Source organism: Mesoplodon bidens (genome assembly GCF_964165515.1).
Source record: "Mesoplodon bidens genome assembly, chromosome: 2".
Lineage (NCBI taxonomy): Eukaryota > Metazoa > Chordata > Mammalia > Artiodactyla > Ziphiidae > Mesoplodon > Mesoplodon bidens.
Window position 1 is genome coordinate 25,374,270 of NC_138177.1, and position 19,161 is coordinate 25,393,430.

The following is a 19,161-nucleotide window of genomic DNA, read 5'->3' on the forward strand; positions in this document are numbered from 1 at the left end:
ATTATGGTACCAATATATTACACCCTTGAAATAAAGAAGTCCGTTTGTGGGATGGCAGCGTAAGTAATGTCGCTGTCTTTCTTTAAAGACAAATGTTACGTGTGGTTTTAAACTGGCTTTTAAAGGTGGGGGAAAGGGCCCTGGCAAAAATAGCTTTTTCCCTCAGTCATGTTTTGGATGCCCTCAGGAAAAATCACACGAAGGAAATTCATAAAGGGATATTAATTTTAAAAGGATGGAAACATGCTAGCAGCTTGATGAACAGAAAACTTGCGTCCTGTTTTCATAAATTCCTCTAAAAATGAAAGTATGATGAACCTATATGCCCTTTTATGGTGTGCTTTTAGTCTTGACAATTTACCATGCCCGTAGATTCAATTAAATATTAATCTACTCTCCAAGAATAATCTAGACATTTTTCCTTTTTTAAGCCGTGAGAATTAAATGCTGAACCAATCTGTTGGCCACAGCATCTAAGTCTGACCCCTAAAACCAAGCTTCCTTACCATTATTCAAACTGGAGGCATTCTGGTCTAAGTCAAAAGACATGATGCAACAGGTATTTATCTACGGTCAAAGTGAGCAATCATTTAGAAGACACTTCGTGAAATTCGATCAGGAACGTCGTGATCACTTCAGGCAATGGGAGAAGTGTTAGAGAAATTGTGTGCTTGGTTGATCCCAGCAACGGGTGACAAAGGGGATAAGAACGTGCGCTAAGCCAGCACCCTGGTACCTGGTAGAAAATAAGGCGGGCCTTATCAAACCTGGTTTTGCACAATGATATACCCACAGCTAAAAGACAATTACTGAAATCCCTACAGGAAAACTAAGCTCTATTCTAAGCCTGAAATTATCTGGTTTCTAGTAGCTTTTTTCCTCTTTGAAATAGTTATTTTTCTAAATGATGCTTGATAATAAGCACTCATGATTTCTTGAGAACCTAATTATAGAAGAGACTGCACTCAGGATCCCACAGTTGACCACGGTGCTACAGCTGGAGGCCACCTTTGGTGGAACAAGGCATTTGAACTCGGGCTCTCTTGAAAAATCCTAAGTATCACTCTAATCTACCTGCCTGCCTTGCCCTCAACCTAATCTCTCCACTGTACAAAATGATGCTTGAGGGAAACTGGCATGCAAAGTAGATCTTGGAGTGTAGGCCCCAAACTTGGGAGGCGAAAAGAGTCCTCTGGTGTCCTGTGGTCCCACCAGAGGAGGCAACTAGGGATTTAGGCCAGGTCCTATAGAGTAGTGAGGAATTTTTCTGTTTGGAGGTCCCTCTGCTATACAGATTTCTAGGGAACCTGCCACTGCAATGGGCAGCAGGGCATGTCTGAGGCTTCTAGCTGCCTCTCCGTCTATGGAACACATGAAATTTAACACATACTTAGCATTAAGGCTCAGATACATGGATAGGCCAAACCAAAACCACTATATGCAGTTAGATACCAGTTCAATTTCTTAGAAACCTTAAAAATTCTTGAGTTATCTAAAACTCTAAAGGACTTTCCAGACTTGTGCCAAGAACTGAAACTAGGCTGTTTATTTTTTCTTTTTAGTCTTAACCTACATATCCCAGGAGGAAGAAATGACATGCCTTAATTGGAACCTGCTTTTAATCTCTCTCATCTAGTACATTCTTTTGAAAAGTCTCTGCTAAGATCTCATAAAGCAAGGTTCTTCATATTTCTGTAGAAGGCAGTATTCCTTATGTTTACTTTAATAAACAAACAAAAAGTTTTCTCCCAAAAGGTTTATTTGTCGCATTTAAAGTACAAAACCAAATACACAGATCCAGATATTGAACCATATATACATACCTATACATATATTATTCAGACCTACTTAAACCGCTCTGTACATTCTAATGAATCCACCAATAACACCTCTTGAATAAAAAGCAAGATATCTCTAAAGAAACAAACAGTTATTAGTAACACTGCCATTTGAAAGTATAGAAAAAGATATTTCATAGGAATAGGAGAATTACCAAGTATAAATCCAATATGTTCACATGGACTTCTTAAAACAGTCTATAGGAATAATTAATAGATGAACCTGCCAATCGAAGTCTTTGGGCATAACAACTCTATAAAAGAGACTTGAGTTATGAGAAGATATTTTATAAGGTTAATTACACTCTAAGAGATTGTTTTGATTTGGTTTTTAATTTAAAGAAAGGACTTTATTTTGTCTAATAGCACAGCATTTCTAAGTCTTATTTTCTATGGAGTCGGAATGAATCTTTAGGCAACTACGTATACCTGTTAAAAATTAAACTGGTCACTATATATATATATATATATATATATATATATATAAACTGGTCACTAAAAATGATAACCGATTTTTAACACTGTGTTAAAAGCACAGTTCTTTCTTCAGGAGGAAAGCAGAAATTTTAGACTTGCCAGATACAGAATACGTGATGTCTCTAAACACACAGATGTCCTGCTGATCGTGGGGACTAAGTTATAACAGTTTCTTTGTTCTAGAATGTCACCTACCTCACATGCAGACCACAGGATACTAGGCCTCAGATGCCTGAACAGCACCATTCCAGGCACAGAACTTTCTCAGTGCCTATTCCCTTAACTGGGAACACACACACACACACACACATACATACAGAGATATGGGTCATTATTAAAATCAGATTTATTAATGGCTTCACAGTAGCAACACAAAATGTACTATCACATTTCCATGGGAAAGGTTATATTTACTCTACACACTTCAGTCTTGAAATGTGGACCCCAAAAACATTCAATTCCCAATGATCAATGAATTTGCTGACGGTCCCACACCCTCAAATCCTAATTCAGCAGAGCAAAAGCCCCTCCTTGGCTGCCAAGCGCTGGCAGTGGACTTTGTCTTGCTGCAGCTCTTCATGATTTGGATGCCACAGTTTCATAATGATCCTTTCAATGTTGAGAGCATATACAGTGTGTGTAGGAATGACTTCCCTGTGTACCTGGGATTGAAAAAATATCAGCACGTCTCCAATTATACTTCAGTATACTTATTTTTCCAACACAGAAAATGAAAGTAAGGTTTGCGTCAACAAAACACTCACACAAAAGACACAAAAACCTGTAAGTTTTAAGCCAGAACCCAATTAATCCCAAATCAGATAACAAGAAAACAAGGAAATAACAAGGCTCTGAAATAGAAATAAGGGGACAAGGAGATTTTTTTTCTTTCACTGGGGAGGTGACGGATGCGGGAGTTAAGTTAGGAAGGACTCTTGAGCCGGGGGTTTGAAAGATTAGGTTACTATTTATGGCTTTAATAACAATAAAAACTGAAAAACAAAAGCCAGGAAATGGAAAAGCTAGTGAATATCTTTGTAGACTTGAAGAAACTCTGAACCTATCCATAAATCTAGGTAAACCTTAAGGAGCCGAGGGTTACCTGCAAAGCTTCAAAAAGGTCGTACATGTTCACTGGAGGCAAAGACGTGGGCAGCGTATCCCCCGAGCACGCCAGCAGGAGTGCGGCCTGCTGCTCAGCGTCGTCAGGGGGCAGGTGAGATGCCGGATTCTGACCAGCACAAGGAGCAGAAGAGGCTGGAGGGCTGGAAACAAAATATTTCTGAAATATTCCCAGTAAGTAAGATGGAAACAACTGAACAAACAGAACAGGGATGGGCTGCTAGAATACTTATAAAATATATCTCAACGTGAATCAGAAATCCAGTTATTTTTCAGCCAGTGTATACATGAGTAGTCTATAATTTTAATTTTTAAAGGCAGCCCATCTGTTGGGCTGGAAATAAAATGCAGTGCAACTGCATTTACCCTTCTCCCTCCACAGTGCAAAAATACTAAGTCAGGATACTGAGTCAAAATTGTTCCCTGCCCTTAAAGAGCTTCCAGTTGGAAAAAAGTAACAGACCTTCATTAAAGGAAAATGAAATTGGAAACAACCAACCTGGAGAGGAAGGTAAATGATACTGGAGACAACAGGATCAAAAATAACAAGGAAGAAAAGAAAAGAAAGCACAAAAAAAGCAACAGGCAAAAATGGAGGGTGGAGAAAATTCATCCAGATCTTGCCAGTTTCCCAAAATAGAACCCAGATATAACATCAGCTGGGAAGTCAGACATAATTTTTGTATCGTAATACAGTAGGAGATAACCTATGCAGTTTTGGAAAACACGCAGGAGGTGAAACAACAGTGAGGAGGGAACTAGAACGAAAGCACAAGTGGAGCGTGAGCGTGGGCTCCGGCAGCAGACAAAGGCAGTGCTGATAGAGAAACAAGCGGCCGACGGTGAGACAGGAGCCTCACAGGGACAGGCTGGCAGGGGGAGAGGGCAGCTGGAGGCCCGGCAGGGTCACACACCACTCCAGCGCTCACCTGCTACGAGGGGCCACTCTTTTACTCTTTTTGGTTTGTTTTTCTCTAGAGAAGACTGACTCACAAATGAGAAAAAAAATACCAAACAGATATGCCTGAATGAGACTGAGAAAGTAAATCTTCACCTATGGCAATCTAAATAGTGAACCCAGTTTAAGCCAGTGATCTTCAAAATGAGCCCTGTGAGCCGTCTCAAGGTCTTCAGAGCCATGAAACAGGCACCAGCGCCATGCCCTCCCCATGGTGTCAGCACTATCTGCTCTGTTCAACTCCCTGCTCAGCTTTCCCACCCCACACCCCTCAGTGTCACTCCTCCTGCCTTCCCTGCCCATTACTTCTTCCCCAGTATCACTCCTGCCAGCCTTCCCAGTCACACTTTTTTCTCTGAAGTTTTATCTCCCTTGTCATCTCTTTACCTCTCTTCTCCCTGAAAAGAGACAACACAGGGATGAAGGTAATCCAGGTCATCTCAGAGGGATGACTCAGAACATCAGAGAGGTCCTGGGAGCCCACAGTGGAGGGCAGACAGAGAGGTTCCAGAGATCGGAGCTGAGAGACCAGATCTGCACAAGAGGATGCCAAGAGCAACCTGATGACACCCAGCACAGGCCGCTATCTTGAGCTACAGCTAAAAAAGCCAGAAAAGGATCTGGAGAGACACCTACTGCTCCTCCTCCCACCATCAAGAAACCCAACAAGCACAGGCCACGTTCCTGAGTGAGAGCCGGCGCACTCCCCCCACCAGTCAGGTGCTGACCCTCAGGAACCATCCAGACGCACTGCCCCAGGGAACTGCTCCACTGTACTTCGGAAAGTGGGGGGCACTCACTTTAAACCACATGCAGCGGCCAAGCTCTACAACTTCACTCCTAATATAAAGAGTACCATAAGAATTTACTAGTTATCACGCAAAGATGTAACTTAAGAAAATAAAACCATACTGCTCTCAGAGGTACCTTAGACACACAGAGCCCCAGTAACCAACTTTAACGGTGGTCTATTACAAAAGAGTAGTGTAACCAATTAGGAAGGATGGATGCAAAAATCACAAGAAACTTCACATACCTTTCTATTAAGTTGTTGTAAGCTACTACGCTGTTCTTCAGGTATGGTTGTGGAGTCACATTACTACCAAAGGCATATTTAAAATGACCATCACGTAATCGATAAGCTTTCCTTCTTGACACAACTGATGTCAATATATCTTTAAGGTGATTCTATAAAAACAAGAAAAAAAAAAAGAGAAAAATAGCATGAACTCCTCTTTAAAAGCAAACCATAAAACTTCCTTTGACCAAAAAATGTTTATTGGCATTTAGTGGATGGAGATGTGAGACAGGCAAACAAGTGCTGAAACCAGCTGAATGTTCACGAAAGAGCCACAGAGCCATACGTACCAGGGTAGGAGGGTATAGAAAAGAGCAAAGGGAGACACGCTATTTTTATTTCATTCTATTTAGGATGGGCTTGCTCTACTTTAAAATTTATTAAAGTTTTTATATCTCTGAATTGGCTCCTCTCCCTCAAAAATGATGTTCAGATAGCTTTAAATAAAAGTACAAAAATAAGTAATTTTTTTAAGCAGCAAACTACCTTGAAGCTTGGTTTAAAATGGTACAAAATGTTTCACCATCAGGAACATATTGGTTATAGTGCCCAATCTACTAAAATCCTTGCATAAAAAGAACCTTGGCTCTCTCAAAAGCCACATAAACAAAAGATATATAGGAGATAAACAGAAAGTTAGGTATTTAATATCTCTTTGTGAGAACCAAGTACCTAAGAGAGGGTTAGAGAATGTCTGTGAAAATAGAGAGAACCAGTCCCAGCCTACCCTTATTAACAGGGGTGCTGGGGTCAGGGATGATGTTTCAATTCTACCGATAAGATCAGCTCATGTCAGGACTTCATGGTACAACTTATGATTCAATGTTTACAACTTAAGGAGAAAGCTATTATAATCTCTGAGGTACCGGCAAGGAAACGGAGGCCCAGAGAATTGAAAGGAATGACCCAGCGTCACCGGTCAGTACCTGTGCACCCTAGACCCCAGTGTATGTTCTGTCGAGTAACTAAATGAGTAAAATGAATGAATGAAAGAGTGTGCTGAGACAAGAATCCCACAGTTCAGACACCAAGTCTAATAATGCTCTTCAAATGCTGTACCACAGCAACATCAAGTGATTTTAATCTTTAGGATTCTCAATCTCATTTTTTTTTTCTTAAAAACTGTCCCCTTGTTGAGAAATTAAACATCCAAAGTGTTATGCAAGTAACCTTTCTGAAAAGCTTAGTCTGTTAACTGAAGGCAATTGTTTGGATTATGATGTTTCTCCCCTCAAAAGAAAACAACTTTCAACGATGACAATTCTGAGATCAGAGTCACATTTTAGTTCTTTTCTTGCAGTACCAAGTTTGAATAACACACAAGCTTGTCACATTCAACCTGTAAGAGTGTTTCTGCCACCAGCAAACCAACCTCCACCGCATAGACCACAGCTGAGACAGCCTCCTCGGTGACGTTGTCCAGCCCATGCTCGTAAGCAGTCACTATCATTCTCCCTTCAAGCTGACCCCGAGTGGGAAGCATCATTGTGTGGGAACAAAGTTTCAAGTCATCATCATCTTGGGGATCCTTGGCCACAAACTGCTGGGCTCCCGAGAGAGGATTTTGAGGCTGGAATCTATGCTATGGGTAAGAAAACTTTTCAAAATTATTCATTATGTGGCAAGTAATAAGACACAAACAAAAGTAACCTATGAATTGGACCTGAGATCCCACAAATTAATGCCACCCACTATACCACAAGAGTTAAAAAAAAAAAAAAGTAACTCATGCACAACTAATCACAGATTCACACCCATTACATAGTAATAATGAAGACATGAGTTATGGGGAATAACAGTACTATGCATAGCAGTTTATTCTATTCAATTAATACCTCGGTAATCACAGAATATACGGCTCTGTGCTAAAAATAACAATTGGGGAGAAGGAGAAGATATAAAACTATTTTCAAACAAGTCAGAGTATTTTAAGTATACTTGTAAGTAAGCAGATTCTGAAAATAAAAATATATAATTAATGCTTAAGAAAAGCCCTAAAAAAACCTAGCTAACCAATATAACAGATCTAATAAATATTCCAAGATAATGTAGGGTAGTGTAACTCTTTACTTACTAGTATCTTCTACTAACAACTCTCAACACAGAATCTTTCTAAGACACAGTCATTAGTTTTTTTAAAAATAGTTTTTCCCAATCTTTTCCGCTCATAAAACCTCAGCCTTCCTCTGGGAGATGCTGATAGCCCAATTATATTCTCCATATCAGTGGGAGATATGCCTCAGTAGCTTTTGCTTAAGCCCAACTCACAAGATTTTGTAGCAAATATGGCTTGTCCTGTTTGAAGTTTGTACTATAAAAGCATACTTGTTGTTTTTCCATTTTCCAAGTAAGTATAAAACTGTATTTTATATCAAACTTGCTTTTTTAAACCAAGTATACCTCTCTGGAGATACTGATGCCCTCCAGATCAAATATTCTTGACTTAAAACATAGAGCCAAGGTAGAAATAAATAAATGTTTGTTGATGTTAATGAATAAAGCTATCAATACCCAGTCAAATCTATAAAAGGGATACTTTCGGGAAACTGTGTTCCCTGGATATAAACCAGGAAAAAAAAAGCAAGTTATTCTAAAACGTTTACAAATTTTATAGCCCAATGCCTTCAAGATTTCTCTGAGGATCCCCAGAAGGCTCAAGGCCTAGTGGGGCGTCAGCAGCATCCTGCCAGAGGCCTCTGGGCTTCCTGGGCCCTTGGAACAGAAGTCTTTAATCTGAGAAACATTATTCTTTCCACAAAGATATTTAAGAGGAAAAATAACACAGGCATAGTTGTTGAATTACTGAAAAATCATTAGGTACTAATGATAGCATATTAATAATTACACAATAACAAACTGGAATAAAAATTCAGACACAATCTTTGAAACCCTCTTCACCAAATTCAAATATAATAACACCGTTTTCTCCCCAAATCATGCCCCTTTTTTTCAACTTTACTACCAGAATTGTAATATTCATTAAAAAACTAAAGCCAGTTCCATCACATCAGTGCTTAAATCAGTCGTTACCAAGATCTACTAAACAACCTACATCAAATTTCTGACGAACAGAAGAAAGCTTTTTCTTTCCCTTTGGTTTTCCAGGTTTGGCTGCAGAACCCCCTGTCCAGGGTAAAGATCCAGCACCCTCTATAAGACAGAAAAATAACAATCGTAAGAGAAAAGAATGACAATTGATGACTGCTGTTTGTTTTCACTTTAGGCTAAAAAAGTATGAAATGCTCAAATGATGAAAATGAACAAATGCTTAAATTCAGATCTCTCATTCTCCTTCTCTAAACAAAACATTCTCCTTCTCTAAACACAACTTCTCTCAAATCACTTTTTTTTTTCTAGCTGTAACCAAAATTGTTCTTTTAGGAAGACAAATTTGTTTTTCACATTTTTCATTGTTTACCGGGTGTTTGTTTGCTTATTAGTAGCAGTAGTATTATAAAAACTGGACAGAATTTTCTAGTTCAAGATGGTGAAATAAGCACATGTATTTGTCTCCTCTCTCTTCCAAGACCCTACTAAAAATGATAGTAGAAAAAAGTAAATGGGGGCTTCCCTGGTGGCGCAGTGGTTGAGAGTCTGCCTGCCGATGCAGTGAGAGGAGTGAGAGGCCCGCGTACCACAAAAAAAAAAATAATAAAAAATAAAAAGTAAATGGCACACATCCAGAACACAGATAAAAAGCAAAACGAGTGGCAGACCAAGATGAGATCTCAACAAATTTCAAAGATGGGCTAAAAAGGAGCCAACTTACAAAGCAGACACTTGGAAGCTGTGACCTAAGTTGGCATGGTTGGTAAATAGGTGGAAGTAAATAAACCTGACTAGTAGATATCCACAAAGAATCTGGATTTGGAGAAGGTGAGTGCAGTGGGAACCAGAAGGGATAGTACAGCTCAAAACAAGATTAATGGAAGATCTATATTGAAAAGTCATCCATACAAACCCCTTCCCTCACCCCCAGGACTGAACTCAGTACAAAACAAAAATGCAAGGTCCCTTGCTCAAAAGTTAAGAATTTCAAGACAACCACAGTACAGCACTAAACCAAGTGCAGGCCCTTCCAAGTTCATGGACAGTTCCTGGCCCCATGAAACCAGCCCCACTCACTCCTGTATATAGTGCAGTATAAACAGGTGGCAGGGACAGGAGAATGGAGAACTCTTCTCTAGTTAAATAGAACAAAATTTCTGGGATTTACTGAGGTAGCTGGTATGAATGTTGGTACCCTAGAGCACAGTTCTCTGCAGCCGGCATTTGAGGAACCTCACTGTAATGGCTGGCCTCCCGTCAGCTCACTCTAAAGCACAATCTCCAGGTTTTATGCTTCATTCGTAAATGTGGATTCTCAGACATTTGATGATAAGCTGTAACATGGTAAGAAAGACCAAACTAAAAAAAAAAAAAAAATTGAGATCCTAGAGATAAAGAATTCAGGCAACACAAAGAACTTGAATAATTTCTAATTCATATCCTCAGAGAAGTTTGAGAAGATGGGTATCCATAAAACAAAAAGAAGACGCTACAAAAACTGCTGAATTAAACAATGCACTGGGGGCTTCCCTGGTGGCGCAGTGGTTGAGAGTCCGCCTGCCAATGCAGGAGACACGGGTTCGTGCCCCGGTCTGGGAAGATCCCACATGCCGCGGAGCGGCGGGGCCCGTGAGCCATGGCCGCTGAGCCTGCGCGTCCGGAGCCTGTGCTCCGCAATGGGAGAGGCCACAGCAGTGAGAGGCCCGTGTACCGCAAAAAAAAAAAAAAAAAAAAAAAGAATGCACTGGACAGAAGGGCTGAAAGAAAGAACTGAGGAAATCTCACAAAACACAGAGCAATAAGGCAAGACGGATGTTTAAAACCAGTCAATCCAGAAAGACATTTCAGCACACTATACGGAGCCACTGAGGTCCCATAAGAAGAACGAAAAGCAAAAGCAGTTGTCTTTGAGAACAAGCTGGTCTAGGAGGGGGAAGATTTTCATTCTAAGACCCTCTGTACTATTTTTTTTTAAACCATGAACATATATAGTTTAGTGTTAAAAAAAAAAATCAGAAGTTATACAAGCTCATTACAGTACACTTGAAAAAAATATCCCAAAGAATTTTTTTAGGAAAAGAAAAAAAAAATCATCCATCATTCTAGCAAAACATTATTTCATCTTGATGTTTTTGGAAGAATGAGTTCGTAAAGCTTTGAAAAAATATTCCTGGTTCCTCAGCTAAAAATGAACTGTTTGGAAAGTCAAGTTCCTCTTCTCCATCTCTTTAAGTGTCTTTGGCACACCTAGATCACACCTGGTGAGGCCGGTCAATCTTAGATGATTTCCCTGATGAATGGAACTCGATGTTAGGCGACGCTGCTGCTAAGTGGCCAAATACCTCGGGTGAGGAAGCAAAGCATGGCAAGGACTGACTCTGACCCCAAGGAAGGAGGGCTTCACAGCAGCAGTCAGATTTTGGTTTGGATCCAATACTTCTACTTACTAGCTGAAGAGGGCCTCAGGTAAGTTTTTATTTTGTTTTGTTTTCTCTCCTCTGAAGTTTGTTTCCTGGCATATAAAAAAGAGGCTAAGACCTCTTAAGAGTTGTTGTGAGGATTAATGATAATGCACATAAAGCGTCTAAGGCACCGCAGTTACAGTATTCAATAAATAACATTATTAAAATCATCTTTCCTGACAGAAAAACAGTAACCAACCTGACCACAATTATTAAAGTACAAAAAACTGTAATTCTATACTTTACTTTTAATAGAAATCACCTCTTTGTTGCCAGCAAATATTAATTTCATTTTAAGGGAAGACATTTTGGGTGTTTGAGAAATAATCTCTAAATTCCAATGTTTCTTCATTTATTTTTAACAAACAACAAACATTCAAGAATATCAAAGGCTTTATTTAATTAAAATCAGCCACCTATACTAATACCACTTTGTATTTGTTTGGCATTTTTTATTTTTAAGAGTACTTTTTGCATGTTCTTTCATCTGTTTTGTTTTTTTTTTTAAATAATCCTGCAGGGTAGATATTACTGTCTCTATTTTATAAATGTGGACGCTAAGAACACTCAATAATTAACTACATTATCTAAGCTAGTGGCAAAACCTAAGCTTGAACCCAAGCCCCCTGACTCCTATCAACCAAGGTTTTTTATTTTTTATTTATTTTTTTTTTTTATTTTTTTTTGCGGTACGCGGGCCTCTCACTGTTGTGGCCTCTCCCATTGCGGAGCACAGGCTCCGGACACGCAGGCTCAGTGGCCATGGCTCACGGGCCTAGCCGCTCCGTGGAATGTGGGATCTTCCTGGACCGGGGCACGAACCCGTGTCCCCTGCATCGGCAGGCGGATTCTCAACCACTGCGCCACCAGGGAAGCCCCAACCAAGGTTTTTATTTCTGATTGTCCCACTGAACCTTTTGGGTGGGTGGCACTTTAGAATATACCTACCTAAAAAGTAAGATCTAATCCTCACAATGCTGGCTTTTCTGATCAAATTAAACTTTATACAATGAAGTTGATTATCTTTATGATCTAACTGGCGAAAGTCCACTTCTATTTAAATTAAATAAAACATTAGAAACGTGACACCGTGTAGGATGTGCAGTGAGCGGTGTAGTGAGGGGTGGAAAACAGCCGTCCCTCTCTAACACCAACCTCCGTAAACAAACGCTCACTGTTTATTATTCTTCACACCAATGGCGACTTCTTTGAGTGTGGAGAACAGGCCTTTAGGAGATCTCATCTGAACTCTCTATCTTACAACAGAGCTTAGCAGAGGGGGATGATACAAAATACTAGTCACTTCTAGATAAACATGGGCTTTTAATAAATGATCATCAGAATCACCACAGGCCCTTTAAACAACAAAAAATTCAATTTAATCTACAGTAGGAGGTACCTGTAAAATCAAGTTTTTAACAAGAGCCCAGGATAAGCTTTATCATGAGGCAAAGTTTTAATGTGTTTAGGTATTTGTTTTTGACTGATTAAAATAAAATTGAAAGAGGGGACTTGTACCACTTAAGCTCCAAAAAATTAGGGACAAAGAAATCATTCTGTCTATACCTACTTATTTAGTTTAGGTCCAAGTGACAGACTTAGCATCCACAAACCTCCCCAACATTCACTACCTGTGTTCTTCACCAATAGTTTGCCAAACACATGCTGAAGCTCCAACCTTCCAGGTGCTAATATCTCACTTAATTAAGAATAGGACTGGGCTTCCCTGGTGGCGCAGTGGTTGAGAATCTGCCTGCCAATGCAGGGGACACGGGTTCGAGCCCTGGTCTGGGAAGATCCCACATGCCACGGAGCAACTAGCCCCGTGAGCCACAATTACTGAGCCTGCGCGTCTGGAGCCTGTGCTCCGCAACAAGAGAGGCCGCGATAGTGAGAGGCCCATGCACCGCGATGAGGAGTGGCCCCCACTTGCCACAACTAGAGAAAGCCCTCGCACAGAAACGAAGACCCACCACAGCCAAAAATAAATAAATAAATAAATAAATATTAAAAAAAAAAAAAAAAAAAAGAATAGGACAAAGTCCAGGTTCTCAACATACAGCTGTGGTTTCCCCTCCACGTACTTTACCTTCCCTATATCTACGGAAACACTCTCCTAACCACCAAATTCCCTCTCTTCACTCCTCAGCTTCTTCCTCCTGACCACCTACCCTCCTCCTCACCTCTCATTTATTTAAGTAATCTAAACCCAACGGAATGGGGGGTAAAGACCAAAAGTCAATGAAAGGACAGAGAAACCACCTGCTTTAAAAAGGTTCTATAGACCAATCTGTATTACACAATAACATGCTTCTTCTGAGCAGTTCAAAGAACATTTCATTTGCAAACAAGTCTGTTAAAGGAAGTGAAAGTCTAGTAAGCCCAGCATTCTGTGGTTTTGCTGACTGACATCCCTGGAGGTATTTCTACTCCCTTACCTGGTGTAGACACCAAAATCTGACAACGGGTGAGAATAGCCAGGAGGAAATCGTTGTGAGAATGGACTGAAAAAGGGAAGATTGTCACAAGTCAAATACAGAATATTTACAACATAAGGAACCCACTGTTTCAGTCTAGCTTTTAAGGACTTTGGATATCCCTACTCTGCCATTCTTTACATTTAATTTTAAATATCCACATTATTTAAATGACCTTACATACCACTAAACCCAAAACTTTTTTTAAAATTTTAAATAAACTTTTAATTTATTGCAAATCTGGGAAAACTTCAGAACAGTAAAATAACTCCCCAGATAATCATTTTACCATTATCCTGTGTGAGAAGTCTATGAGCTTCAAGGTCAAATTCTTCTTTGCTGATCTTCTGCTTGAACCACAACTTTAAGTTAGCCCAGTATCTGCAGAGGCAGAAACAATATTAAGAACCTCAGGTTTTGCTTCTTCCCCAAGTTCACCTTATCTGCCTCAACTCCCAGGGAAGGAAAGAAATTTTGCATTCCCTAGTGTTATGGACTGAGTGGTGTTCCCCCCAAATTCATTTGTTGGCGCCCTAACGCCCAGTACCTCAGAATGTGACTGTACTCGGAAGTAGGGCCTTTAAACAGGTAATTAAGTAAAAATGGAGTCGTCAGGGTGGGCCCTAACCCAGTGTGACTGGTGTCCTTCTAAGAAGAGATGAGAACACAGAGAGAGAGACGGCAGGCAAAAGCCAAGGGAGAGGCCTCAGAAGACAACAACCCTGCTCGCACCTTGATGTCAGACTTCTAGACTCCACAACTGTGAGAAAGTAAATCTCTGTTGTTTAAGCTACTTAGGAGTCAGAATACCATCAGAAGAAGGAAAGTCCTCCCTAAAAGGGACTGAGCAGCAGTCACAGAATCAGACTCATAAGGCAACCAGCCAAAACCCACTGCTGTACCTTTCCTTTCTCACTGCTGCCCTGCTCACCAGAAACCTACACTTAAGATTTATATTTTAAAGTATTATTAAAATTATCAAATATTGCATACTTGAAAATTGCTGAGATCTTAAAAGTTCTCATCACAAGAAAAAAAATTTTTAAACTATGTGTGGTGAGAGACGTGAACTAGAATTACTGTGTTGACCATTTTGCAATATATACAAATACTGAATCATTATGTTGTACCCCTGAGACTAATATAAAGGTATATGTCAATTATACCTCAATTTTAAAAAGATTTATATTTTAAAATGTGTATGTGTTTTATGGGTATTAATACCAATTCTGGGCGACCTCTTTCCTTTCAAATGAACTCAAGTTTTAATCTATCCTGGCTGAATGGGATTCTAAAACAGCTCGCCACAAAGAAAAATACCTAAGCATATGAGAAATTTAGTGGTTTTTAAAGTGAAAACCAACCACTAATCATAAAAATTACTAGTTAACTAGTAGGAAAAAAGGATCCAATCTTTTATACCTTAACAACATTATTAGAAATAGGAGTAAAATACTTTACTTTTCACATCCACACCCCTTGTTGCGGTGCTGCAGAAAGCTACTCCACCTTCAAGAAACAGGGCTAAAAATTACTTAGTATGTTTCACAATCACTTTCAATTCACTATTATCTACTTTCTAGTTTCTAACAGAAAAGAACAAAAAAAAAAAAAGCAGCGATTCTTAAACGAGATGGTTTAATGCTCTCACTGCCCTATTATACCCATGGCAGGGTTTCTCCTGTTCTCCCATATGTAGGTTAGCTTAAGTCTGGCTAAGTATATATGTAATTGCCTGGGTTCCTGTGCTTTGCCCTCATCCCCCACTTCCCCCCACACCGGAGAAAACCCGTAGCTTTAGTGGCGTCTTAAAGCTTCCCAAGACCCATTTCACTCAACAGCAAAACATGTTAGTTCTAGAGCCTGGCACCATGTTTCACCTGACTAGTCACACCCAGCAGTCAATAATAACTTCCCAACATCAAACACTTAAATGCCCCACCCCTGCTTTTTTTTTAAAGAACAACTAAAAAATGAAATAAAGCTCCACAGAAAAACAGAAGTCTTTTCCTATCCCATTTTATACAACAAAAGAAGATAGTAACATGAGAAAAACTTCATTATTTTAAAAGCCCTGTGTTCCTATTTTATAAGAAAGAGGCAAATATATTTATATTTGGAGTGTACGAACTTGCTCCAGAGCTAAGGCAAGGCTCTGCCAACATGATGTTGTCTATCTTTTCCAGTGGCAAACTTTCTAGCCCAAATAGCCAACACTGGCTATCAAGTTGAAGACTCGCTCCCCAATCCTGGTCCCTGTATTAACTTGCTGTAGAGCCATGGACAAATGACTGTTTTCCTCAAAAATACCAAAAACAAAGTTAGTCAACCTCTATGTAGGTGAGGATGATGGGTGATGAGTATAAATGGGTCAGACTAGGAAGCACTTGAGATACCTGGAGAAAATTAAATAACATATGGCTAAACCATCCGAAAAACTAGGCACCCATTTGAACCCAGAACTCTACTGGGTACTATACAAAGTGAGTTAGCCAGCAGAGCTCTTTTCTTTCTACAAGCTGACATGGGCACACAACCTGACATAAAGAACATTAGGACCACTGCATAAATAGAAAGCAACTCATATCTGAGTTCCTTATACACCTTATTATATATTTTACCTACGAACAAGGACCACATTTAAATGGTCACGTTGTACAAACCAAAGCTAACTACTCATGGAGGAAATGTGAGAAAGTACTGTATAGCAATATCACAGACTGTTCAACCAAGAAGCGCTTTTCAAGGAGCAGAAGGGGGGAAAGACAATGAGAGAATGGAAAAAACTAATAACTAATAAAGAATGGAAAAACTAAAAAAACTGTACCATTAACTGCTCCTGGCACAAAAGCGTATTTTGATTGCATTGTTAGTGGAGATTCAAATTTAGCTTTCGCAGCTCTATGTGACCAACGTTTGATAGCCAGTGTTGACCTTTAAAGACCAAACAGGAAATGCTAACTTCAACATTTCTGGCGACCCCAAGCTTGTGTGAGGAGTGTGGGATCACAGAGTTCACCATCGCATCTAATCAATCAATTATACACACAAGCCAGGTTTATTATAACATGGAAACATTCACTTTCAAATATTTGTAAGCATCTCAGATGTAACTGAGTGAAAAATCTTTTGTGCTTAAAAAGTGTAAATTTTAGCTGTATTACAAAAATAAACTATAGTAATTAATGAAGGTAAAAGCTATCAATTTTACTCATTAAAATAATTAAGAATTTTTAATTAAGTAAGCAAGGAAAGAGACAAAGTCAACATGAATATTAAAATATAACTTTAGGTAGAACATTTTATCTTTGGGAATCAATGTTTACAAAAATTAAATAATTATGCCAAAATAACAGATGAGATGATAAAATTTTAATTCTAGTGTTTGTAGTTTGATTTATTAACGTTCCTAATATTAAAATAATCTTTAAAAATTATATTTTGTTCTTAGTTATTCCATTTAGGCCATGAGTGTTCCAAGAAGTCTTACATAGGAATTCTGCATATCTATCTTGTTAGGACGAAAAGTAGACTGCCACCCCAAAATTTCACAAGAAGGAAAAACTCCAAAAATCACATATGACATCCAAGTTAAGTAACTTCAATCTCCAGTCATAATGAAAAGTAGAAAGATGAGAAGAAGAAAGTGTTGGAGAAAAAGAAAGATCCCCCAAACACCTTGCTCCTACAGAAACATCATTTCAAAGTGAGTGTCTGTTGAGTAATGAAAACGTGTAGAATATCACAGAAACCATCTAGCAACAACAACACAAGACTTATACTTTTAAACGTTTAAAATTTGCTTCTTATATTTTAGAAAAATAAAATTGTAATAACAATGTTTTGAAATTTTCCAAACTCGACCTTGTACCTCGGAGGGTTCCTTCTATGACTTCAGCCTTGTATTGAGTTATTGATTTTACACTCGGCCATTTCAGCATCTGACCCCACTGTGTACTCGGTCCCCTCCTATAACCTGGGTGAAAGTCTGAGAGCCTCTGGGGTCCTTTGCAACCCTCTGTAAGGTATCAGAGCCAGAAATCAGATGCGAGCGCCCCAATCCTGCCATGACTTTGAAGAGTTACTTAACCTCTCAAAATCTCAGTCTTCTCATCTATCAAACGGGAATGATAATTGCACCTACCTCACATCTCTGATGTGAGGATTAGATGAGATAGTACATTTAGAGCCCTTAAAAGGTGTTCAGTAAATGTCTGCTACTGCTATCATCACTGTAATTGCAGTATTGTTCGGTGACTATTTCACCGGAGGGTCTGTCTGCCTTCCGAAATCGCTGTCCACGCTCTTACCGACAGTGCCTCCACAACACCCGCGCTCAATAAGCCTCCGCCTCCAGGAAGCCCTCCGGGAGCGGGCCGCCTGCGCGGTGCCGGCTCAGACCAGGCCGCTAGTCGGCCACACGCGTCCCGCACCCTCGCACGGGCCGCAGTCGCCCAACAGGCCCTTGGGCGTGAAGGCGTGGAGTTAGCTTTTCCCGCCCCACCCAGGGCACAGCCTCGAGTGAAGGCGCCCGCGAGGTTCCGGAGGGAACCAGGGAGGCCCGGCCCCTCCAGCCGGGTGAGTCGGGGTTGCCCGCCGGCCCCTTCCCGGGCCCGAGAAACCGAGAGGCCCCGCCACCCGCTACGCGAGGGCTGCACAGGCCTCGCGGCCGCGGGGGACAACTCCATAGTGGGTCGGCAGCCCGAAGCTGGGGGAGCACCCGCGCGGAAACCCGGAGGCTGCGTCCGGAGAGTTCTTACTGTTTCACGTTGTCCCCCAGGGCCTCGCTCAAGTTCTTCTTGGCCGCCTCCAGCTCGCTCACAAAGGTCGCCATTGCTCCCCACGTCTCAGCCCGACCTCAGACCCCTCGGCCACAACGACCAGCAACCGAAAAACCAACTCCGCGAAGGCTTAGGCTCTGGAGGCTCCGTCTTCTCCCGCCTGCCCCGCCCCCAAGCTCTGAGAAGACGTTTGTTTGGTTTTCGGCTCCGCCCGCCTTTCTGGAGAGAAAGTGCTGAGCCAAACTCGGTGTTTTCGTGGTCCTCCTGCTCCCGCCCCCTCACATCACGTGACCCGCTTCACCTAGCGCTCCCGCGCCCCACCTAAACCCGCCCTGCCCGGCCCGGGCTGCAGCGTCACCTGCAGGGCTGGCGTATCCCGGGCTCTCAGTCTTACCGCTGCGCAAGTTCAGAATTCGATCCTTTTACCTGGATGAGTATCTTCCCCCTCCAGGTCAAAAAGTAAATGTAGTATTGACTTTATTCTCTTTCTTTGCCTTATTTTTTTTGCCGATCACTCATCATCTAACATGCCACTTAATTGACTTATCTTGTTAATTTTCTGCCTTCTCCAAGTAAAATGTGTAAGTTCCGTGAGGACAGGATTTGTGTTTTGTTCACTGATGTTTCCCCAAGTTCCTAGAGCAGTGCCTGGCACATAGTGGGCTCTCAGTAAATATTTGCTGAGTGAATGAAGTAATTTTGAAAAACAGGAAAATACACAGAAGGATAAGAGGAAAAGAAAGAAAACAAAATGTTACCACCCCGGGAAAAACTCTTTTAACTGAGAGAGATTCCCCCTTCCCATAATTTATAATCATACTCTATCTTCAATTGTGCATCTTGGTAGAGTTTTGCTAGATTTATACTTAATAATATAAATGTTTTCCTCTGGTATTACATTGTCGTTATAATCGTAATTT

The 19,161-nt window shown here is 40.5% G+C and overlaps 1 protein-coding gene across 1 annotated transcript; it reads right to left on the reverse strand.

The window, feature by feature from the left end:
* Positions 1-14: 14 nt before the first annotated feature.
* Positions 15-18,330, reverse strand: TADA1 (transcriptional adaptor 1). Its single transcript, XM_081224263.1, has 8 exons — positions 18,221-18,330; positions 13,750-13,841; positions 13,422-13,487; positions 8,526-8,623; positions 6,846-7,055; positions 5,432-5,583; positions 3,418-3,580; positions 15-2,977 (listed from the first exon to the last, which is right to left on the reverse strand). Exons 1-8 carry the CDS (start codon positions 18,292-18,294, stop codon positions 2,825-2,827), a joined length of 1,008 nt encoding a protein of 335 aa, XP_081080389.1. The 5' UTR covers positions 18,295-18,330; the 3' UTR covers positions 15-2,824.
* Positions 18,331-19,161: the final 831 nt, after the last annotated feature.

What these genes read in the sequence shown, in the direction of transcription:
- TADA1 (XM_081224263.1), bottom strand. Translation starts at nt 18,294, where the DNA reads ATGGCGACCTTTGTGAGCGAGCTGGAGGCGGCCAAGAAGAACTTGAGC. An exon ending in CTGGGGGACAACGTGAAACA is followed by an intron (nt 13,842 to 18,220) that starts GTAAGAACTCTC and finishes CTGCCTCTGCAG; the next exon opens with ATACTGGGCTAACTTAAAGT. An exon ending in GATTTTGGTGTCTACACCAG is followed by an intron (nt 8,624 to 13,421) that starts GTAAGGGAGTAG and finishes TCTGTCTTATAG; the next exon opens with AGGGTGCTGGATCTTTACCC.